This window comes from Solanum lycopersicum, chromosome 3 (genome assembly GCF_036512215.1).
Source record: "Solanum lycopersicum chromosome 3, SLM_r2.1".
Classification (NCBI taxonomy): Eukaryota; Viridiplantae; Streptophyta; class Magnoliopsida; order Solanales; family Solanaceae; genus Solanum; species Solanum lycopersicum.
Window position 1 is genome coordinate 10,471,927 of NC_090802.1, and position 9,175 is coordinate 10,481,101.

The 9,175-nt window shown below is 34.7% G+C and overlaps 1 protein-coding gene across 1 annotated transcript; it reads left to right on the forward strand.

Annotated features, from left to right (window-relative positions):
- The first annotated feature begins 478 nt into the window (after positions 1–478).
- Positions 479–1,225, forward strand: LOC138347391 (secreted RxLR effector protein 161-like). Its single transcript, XM_069295688.1, has one exon. The coding sequence runs from the start codon at positions 479–481 to the stop codon at positions 1,223–1,225; it is 747 nt and encodes a 248-aa protein (XP_069151789.1).
- The last annotated feature ends 7,950 nt before the right edge of the window (positions 1,226–9,175 follow it).

The following is a 9,175-nucleotide window of genomic DNA, read 5'->3' on the forward strand; positions in this document are numbered from 1 at the left end:
TCACATGGAGTTTAAACTCTACCAAATGGATGTCAAAAGTGCCTTCTTAAATGGTTACCTACAAGAAGAGGTGTATGTAAAACAACCCCCAGGTTTTGAGAATACCATGTATCCTGATCATGTATATAAACTGGAAAAAGCACTCTATGGGCTAAAACAAGCACCTAGAGCATGGTATGATCGATTGTCTACTTTCTTTCTCACACATGGATATACAAGAGGAAAAATTGATAATACACTGTTTCTTCAAAAACAAGGTAAATATCTGTTCATAGTCCAAGTATATGTAGATGATATCATATTTGGAGGAACCAATGACTCTCTAGGAGTAGAATTTTCTCAACTAATGAATAGTGAGTTTGAGATGAGTATGATGAGAGAGTTAAACTTCTTTTTGGGACTCCAAATTAAGCAAACTCCAGTTGGAACATCAATTCATCAACAAAAGTAAATCAAGGAATTACTGAAGAAGTATGATATGAATGAATCTAAGTCAAATGACACACCCATTGGGACAACAAAGCTTGATAAAGATGAACCAGGTTCACCAGTCAATGACACTAGATATATAGGTATGATTGGATCACTCCTATACCTCACTGCCAGTAGACCTGATATAGTGTTCAGTGTTGGTCTATGTGCAAGGTTTCAGTCTTATCCCAAGGAATCACATCTAAAAGTTGTCAAAAGAATCTTGAGATATTTAAAAGGCACAATGAACCTGGTTCTCTGGTATCCAACCAGTGACTCTTTTGATCTAAAGGGATTTGCTGACGCAGATTATGCAAGACATATGGTTAATAGAAAAAGTACCTCTGGGATGGCACACTTTTTAGGACCATGTTTAATATCTTGGGCAACTAGAAAACAAAATTCAGTGGCTCTATCTACTGCAAAGGCTGAGTATATTGCAACTCCTTCATGTTGTGCCCAACTTCTTTGGATAAAACAGCAGCTTAAAGACTTTGGTATAGAAACATGTTGTATTCCTATTCTATGTGATAACACAAGTGCTATGAACATGGACAAAAACCACGTTCAACACAAGCACACCAAACACATAGATGTTAGACATCACTTTCTTCGTGATAATGTTGAAAAAGGAAACATAGTAATAGAGTTCTGCAAAACTGAGGATCAAGTTGCTGATATTTTCACCAAGGCACTAGGAAGAGAGTCATTTCAGAAAAATAGACTTAAGTTAGGGCTCATCTTTTTAGATTAAATTTTGTCCAACCAAGTTCTAAGGAGATATGAACTAGGTTCAGTCAAGTTGGTTCTACAACTGATTTACACTTAGCTGTCAAAAAAAGGGAAAAAATTCCATCTTCTCTCTCTCCTATGTCACGTCTCTGAAAAGAAGGTGCAACCGTCAAAGCACACGTCTCCTTGATGTCAATCCCCCATAATTACTCAAACCCTTCGAATACAACATCAAAACCGTTCCCAATAAAGCACTCTCTCTAAACAAGCAACAAACTTTTTCTCATCTTCATTCTTCAAAAAAAAAAGGAAATCTCCTCCATCACCATGGTTTATACACTCGTTGCTTACTCAGATGACGAAAACTCGTCTGACAGTGCATTTTTCTCAAGGGGAAGAGAACCCAGTTGTTGATGTTGTGCCTAATCGAGAGGAAGAAAGACAACTCCCAACCAAACCATCTACACCCAAATCAGATCCGTATAAATCTCCACCACCACTCATCATAGAATCTCCACAACCACCAGTCCAAGAAACCCCATTATCACCAAACCCAGAAACTCCCACAACCACTATCCCAAATAATCCTCCTCTTCCCCATCTCACAAAACCACTTCTCAAAATCCACCACCATCTCCAAACAATGATGGTATTCTTTTGAGTACCCTTCACCCTACAAAACCAAGGCGACCAAGAAAGCACATTGCAGTTAAACAGGTTCGTCCATACATGCCAGTGACAAGGAGTGCGAATGTAGTCAAACCAACTGATGATGCAACCTCTAGTGTGAAGCGTCGATGATTGGGTAAGTCTCCTGTTTGTTCATCCGTTTCTCCAATGAATCTTGATTCTAAAACTAATGATGTCTCTGAGGGTAAACATTCTGCAACTCCTCAATCAAAATCAAAATCTTCTAAAAGAAATGCAGATAAATTTCTCAAAGAGGGAAAGAAAAAGTACTTCCAAACCAAAACAGTGCTTAGGGGTAGAACTTTTCACCCTGATATACTCTCAATGGATATAGTGAAGCAGGTTTGTGAACTACTAAGGTTTCAGGGGTGGGAAGAGTTATTCCTTGAACCCAATTTGATTTATGAACAGGAAGTGGTAGATTTCTATACAAACTTGGTAATCCTAGAGGGAGATGTGGTATCATTAGTATAAAGGGGGTTGACATTGTTTTTGATGCAACAAAACTTGGGGAAATCTTGCATATACAATCTGTGGGAATTAATGAGTACAATTGTGGTTTTGATAAATATTCTATCTTGCAAGCCAAATTCTCTCAAGGTAGAGTCAATTCTAGGGTACAAACTGTTTTAAAGGGAATTATGAGATCTTTGCATAAGCTTCTTTTTAAAATAATTCATAAGGTAATACTGCCTAGAGGTCACCAACGTCACATTGCCTCCATAAGAGACATGGGACTTATGAATGCTCTTGAGTGCAAAGAACGCATTGACTGGCCCACACTGATTATCAAACATCTTGCTAGAATTGTTGATCCTAAACTAGGTTCTCATCAGTTAGCTTTTGAAAATTTGTTAACTAGAGTGTTTGATGCATTTGAAGTACCATTGGGAGAAGGCAGGATTTTAACTCGTGCAGATATGTTCACTCAAACTATCCTTGCTGATTGTGGCATTCCCATGGAGTCGGAGCAGGTTGCAACTGCGTCTCCACGTACATCTGGTCCTGTTGCTCAGTTACTCAGGGAACTTAAAGTAGCTGAAGAAAAGTATGCCACTCTTGAGTAAGAAAACCAGAAGTTACGTGCTGAACTTGACACTTCAAATGCTGAAATTCAGAGGTTGAAGGATCAGTTAGTGCAGCAGCAACTTGCTAACAATTTAAGAGTTGACAGAGTTCTGTATATGCTGGCTTCTACTTCAACTAAGCCTGGTCAACCTTCACATTGAAAAAGTATCTTGTTTGAACCTGGTTTTCTTAGTTGTTTAAACTCTATGTTGTTACTCTTTGTTTTGTTGCCAAAACATTTTACTATGCTCAACTGGCTGGGCTTATATTGTTGCTATGGATGTTGATTGGGTTTGTTTAGTCGTTGTTGGATTCTTTTTTATTTGTCAAAAGGGGGACGAGTTTGCGCATGAATCACACAGAAAGATTTGTTTGTCTTCATCAAAAAGGGGGAATATGATAGAACATGATAGAATCGATAATTCATGTTTTAATGATAGACAAGAAGCGAAAATAATCAGTAGCAAATGTACGCAGAAAAAGAAGCCAACCTCGAGTCCAAGATCGAGTAAAATGGGTCAGCCAAGTAATCAAGAAAATAGAGTTATTTGTCAAAGCCAAAAATAATATATTAAAGGTATAAGTTGATACAAATAAGAAAAACCTTAAATATATTTTTAAGGAAGGAAGTTGTATATAATAAGTATTGTACTTTAAAAGGGAATCCTTGTTTAACAATAACTTCCTTACCTTATCTGATAAGGATTGAAGGCAAAAGAAACTCTATAAGAAGAGGACGACGCTGATGAAGAATTCTACGACTTCACATAGAGAGAAAAGTGAGAATTATTCATCAAACTGAAGTCTTCAAGATCGATAGGTTTGCTACATTCAAAACATTCTTGAGTGAAGGTTTTTAACGTGTAGAACTATCTTCTTGTTTTGTTCTTAATTGTAATTTACAGTTTATTGTACAAAGGGTGGGTTTGGCTCTTTGTAGGGTTGAGTTTCTGTGAGGATTGTAACAAAAGGTGGGTTTGGCCTTTTGGAGAAATCGATTGTAGTTAATCGAGAGAGGTAGTAGAGATAAGGCTTTTTGATTATTGAGTTGTAATCACAAAATCTTATAGTTGAATTAATAATACGAGGTTTTCCTTCCTTGAGTGAGGAAGGTTTTTAATTTAATAAGTGATTGTGTCTTTACTTAAAAGCAACTTACAAGAACCTGGTTCTTGTTCTGGGGTAAGGTTTCTTCAGTTTAAATTGTTATTTAATTAAAGATGATAATATTCATCAAGGTGGAGGTTAAGTATTTTCTAGTTTAGGGTTTAAGAGTTTGAATAAGAAGAGAAGTTTTAAGCGGCATATTGTTGGGCCGAATAACACTTATAATCAGGCAAAAAGATCTAATACAACAACAACAGTCTATTATATCTGCAATCTGATCAAGTTAAGCATGAGTATTGACTTCGTTTATGTGCCTCAATTGATGTAGAAAGACTTCTTTTAATCAAGAATTTGCTTTTCGGGATCACATTGAATCTAAACCATTACCTAATAGAGGTAATTTTCTTGAAATTCTCTCATAATATGCAAAATATTGTGATAAAATTCATGATTATGTATTGGAATGTGCTCCTCAGAATGACCAAATGACTTTTCCAATTATTCAAAAAGATATTGTGACTGCATGTAACATAGAAATCATCAAAGATATTATTGAGAAACTAAATGATGACTTTTTTTCTTTATTGATTGATGGATCTTTTGATGTATCATGTAAGGAGAAAATAGCTATCTTTTTACAATATCATGATCGAATGCGACTTGTAATGGAGTGATTGATTGATATGATACATGTTCAAGATTTTAGTGTTTTATCTTAAAAAGGGGAAATTGTCAATGTATTTGATCAACATGTATTGAGTCTATCATATGTGTGCGAACAATGCTATGATGGGACAAGTAATATGCAAAGTGAAATAAATGACCTTATAATGTCGATTAGAAAAGAAAGTATCTCAGCTCACTTTATTCATGTTTTGCTCATCAACTTCAATTAACTCTTGTTGAGGTTTCTAAATAATGTATTCAAGTAGGAGAACTTGTATTATTGGTTTCAAATATTTTGAATGTGTTGGGAGCTTTATTTAAGAGTATGAATGAATTTCGATATTCTAAAAAAACATAATTCAACAGGCGTTAGATAAGGTGAGTGTATAATGGGTAACGGCTTGCATCAAGAACTTGATCTTATATTGTCACGACCCAAATCCGGGCCGCGACTGGCACCCACACTTACCCTCCTATGTGAGAGGACCAACCAATCTAACCTTAACATTTCAATGTAATAACAACAAAAGTAATGCGGAAGACTTAAACTCATTAATAAAATCAATAATCAACTTCTATAACTCAAAAACTTATCATTATCCCCAGAATCTGGAAGTCATCACCACAAGAACATCTACAATCAAATGACTAAACTAAGAGTATTCTAAAAGCTAAAAATACATAAGAAGCTAGTCCGTGCCGGAGGTTCAAGGCATCAAGACGTGACGGAGGAGATCCAGTCCAAGCTAGAAGTGTTAGCTCATCTTGAAGATCCGGTGTGACGAAGACTGGCTTGAATTACTGTTGAGTCGAAAATGACGGCACGTTTGTTGCATTCCACAATTAAACAAGAAGAAAACAATAAAAGTAGGGGTCAGTACAAACACGGGTACTGAGTAGATATCATCGGCCAACTCAAAATAGGGAACAGTATATATCAAGTATTATCATAAATCAACTATAAAACTCCACATGTAACAACAACAAGTACTATAATCATCAATAAGTACCATCAAATTCACACATGAGGACTCAAGCCCCAATACCATACTCATTTGGGAATCATGTTCGTTAGATTGAGTATATTAACATCTTTCAAGATTCATTATCTTTCCTCCTCTTGTGTCGGTTCGTGACACTTCGATCCCCTAATTCTATGTGTCGGAACGTGACACTCCGATCCCCTACATGTGTCGGAACGTGACACTCCGATCCCCTACATGTGTCGGAACGTGACACTCCGATCCACTAAATCTATGTGTCAGAACGTGACACTCCGATCCACTAAATCTATGTGTCGGAACGTGACACTCCGATCCACTAAATCTATGTGTCGGAACGTGACACTCCGATCCACTAATATCATTCTGTAAATCATCAAGCCTTCTCTATACCAAGGCATCCTCAATCCCATTACTTTAATTCATCAAGCCTTCTTCTATACCAAGGCATCATCATTAATAATGTATATTAAAGTTTCTTTTCAAGATTTGGGATTCAATATTTTTGATCATGCTTATCTTATCACAATCACGTAATCATATTCATGCAAGCATACAATTAAGCATATAGTAGGGTTTACAATACTACCAATACATATCATTCTCTATTAAGAGTTTACTATGAAAGTATGAAAACCATAACCTACCTCCACCGAAGATTAGAAATCAAGCAAGCAAGTTCCCAAAGCTTTGTTCTTCTTCTCGTTTCTCCTCTTTCCCGTTCGTTTCTCCCTCTCCTTCTGTTCTTTTCTTCTTTTTCTTATTCAACCCTCTTTCTTTTACCCTAATTAGTATATAATTAAGAACAAAAGGTGGCAATAATACCCCGCTAATTAACTTAGGGTTACCTCTTTTAACCCTCAAGAATTTGAGTTATTAATATAAACCCACGAAGTCTATAATTAAGGAAAGAATAGTCCAAAAACGTCCCTTAAAACTTCACCAGAAATCCGACTCTACCTGGGATTTGCGCAACCTGTGACGGGCCTTCGTGCCTGCGACGGTCCGTCCTGCAGGTCGTCGCAGAGTTCAGAGACCCAAATTTCCACCAAGGGTCTGTGACGGTCCGTCACACCTGTGACGGTCCGTCCTGCCATTCCGTCACAAAGTTCAGAGAGTTGATTTTCAGTACCCAATTTCAGATTTTCTAAGTATTTTGGGACGAGACCCCCTCGACGGTCCGTCGTGTCCATGACGTTCCGTCGTGGGGTCCGTCGCTTCTGCCAGTTTTTCCAGAATTGAAGTCTGTTGCTCAAAATGACTAAACGGGTCGTTACATATATGAGGCGGTGATACTCGTTGGGAATCACATTACGAATCTTTTAGCAATTGTATTCTTATGTTTAGGTCTATTGTTGATGCTCTTGATGCACTTGTCGTTGATGCATATTCTACATATGAAAGAGCTAAGGCAACACAATATCTAGAAGTATTCAAATAATTAAGATTGTTTTTATATTGGATTTGATGAGATATATCTTAGGAATCATAGATAAGCTCAATAAAATTCTTGCAAAAGAAAGAGCAAGATATGTCAAATACTATGCTACTAGTTGAAGTAGCAAAAACAAGGTTGCAAATGATAAGAGATAATGGATGGAATGTACTTATTAATAACTTATCCACATTTTGTATTAAGTATAACATTTTGTTGTCTAATTTTGAAGAGTCATATGTTAATTTTAAAAGATCAAGGCATAAACTTGTCGATTATAAAGTCTTACACCATTATCGTGTTGAAGTATTTTATAAGATTATTGATTGACTACTTCAAAAACTCAATGATCATTTCAATAAGCTGACTATTGATTTGCTTCATGGAGTTGCTTGTTTGAATTCGGTTGAGTCATTTTCTCATTTTAACATTAAAAAAATATGAGATTGACTAAGTTATATCTTGATGACTTTGATGAGATAGTATCAATGCTCTTGAGAAATCAACTTGCTTCTTACATTATTGATTCTGTGATATGGGTGAAAGTTTCTCCAATCTTAACGAATTTTATGATCTCTCAAGAATATTAGTTGAGAAAAAGAAGAACTAAAACTTTCCTCTTGTATTTCGCTTAGTGAAATTTATTTTGCTTTTGCCAGTTGTCACTGAATCTATTGAAAGAGTTTTTTCGGTAATAAAGTCAGTACAACAAATTTGATTATCAGGGACAAATAATTTTGTCATTTAAAAATCATATTTCGTCACTAACTATTTTATGAGATGAAAATAATTTGCCAATCAGTCGTCACTAAATGTGTGTCATTAAAAGTATATAAAAACGATTTAGTGCTTCGGCGCTGAAAATATTATATTAACTACAAAAAAAATCATCCCCAAATACTTAAACATTTGTGCAAATTTATTTATCCTAAAAATTATATTTTTTGTAGTTAGTAGTATGCTTTGTCACTATTACTAGCTACCGACAAAATTATATAGTCGCTAATTATTTTACTTTAATTAGTGACACATCAATTATCTCTAAAGTTATATCTTTTTGTAGAATCTAATATAAAACAATTTGTTAAATGTATTAGTTAGGGATACATTTATTATTACAAATAGGTTAATTTTCAGATTATCTCACCTCACATCTCGATTTTTTAACCCCTCCCCATGAGCTCCCACATATTATGCTTTCTTGGAGGATAATAACTCACAACCTAAAGGTTGCAAGTGAGAAGCATTATCATCCGATCAACTCTCTTTTGTCTCTCATTTTTATTTATTTTTAATTTCATTCACTTCTTTCAAATTTAACTTCTGTAGAAATAATATATATATAATTGTTTATACACATACACAAATGCATGAAATTTACCACCCAGAATTCATTCAAATGTAGATTCTATTTCAAAAACAATATATTTTTTAAAATATCTTTAAATATTTCATTACGATTCTGTCATTTTATTTATATATTTTTAAAAGTATTAAAAATATTTCAGTACAATCATAAATTTATATAAAATTTAACTTTCAAAATTATTTAAAAATTAATAATCGGTTTAATTCTATCAATAGATTAATTATTTTGAAAAATACATCGATATACATAATTATAATACTTTATCATAATATATTTGAAATTATAGTTGGTTTATTTCTTTCATTGTACTTTCATTTATAGTTTATTTTAATTTTCACACTAATGGAAAAAGTGATTCCCAAGCCTAATAGGTAAAAAATATTTACAAAAATTCCAAAAGGGTATATGAAAAAAATTTAAATCAAAATGGTAAAATCGTTGGTGATGTGGCGATTTAGGTGGGCGGCGTTAAGGAAAATCGCTGCCTGTGCGGTGATTTTTCTTTTTTTAAAAAAAAATTGAAGCAGCAATTTTACTTAATTTTTTTTTAAAAATATTCTTTTACCGAAATCGGGAGGGACCGGTAAATCCCGATTTCCGTCCCTTTACCTGTCCCAGAAACGGACTGAACCAGTC

Bases quoted from the DNA above. Each gene is read 5' to 3' on its own strand.
- LOC138347391 (XM_069295688.1), top strand. From the start codon at position 479: ATGAATGAATCTAAGTCAAATGACACACCCATTGGGACAACAAAGCTT.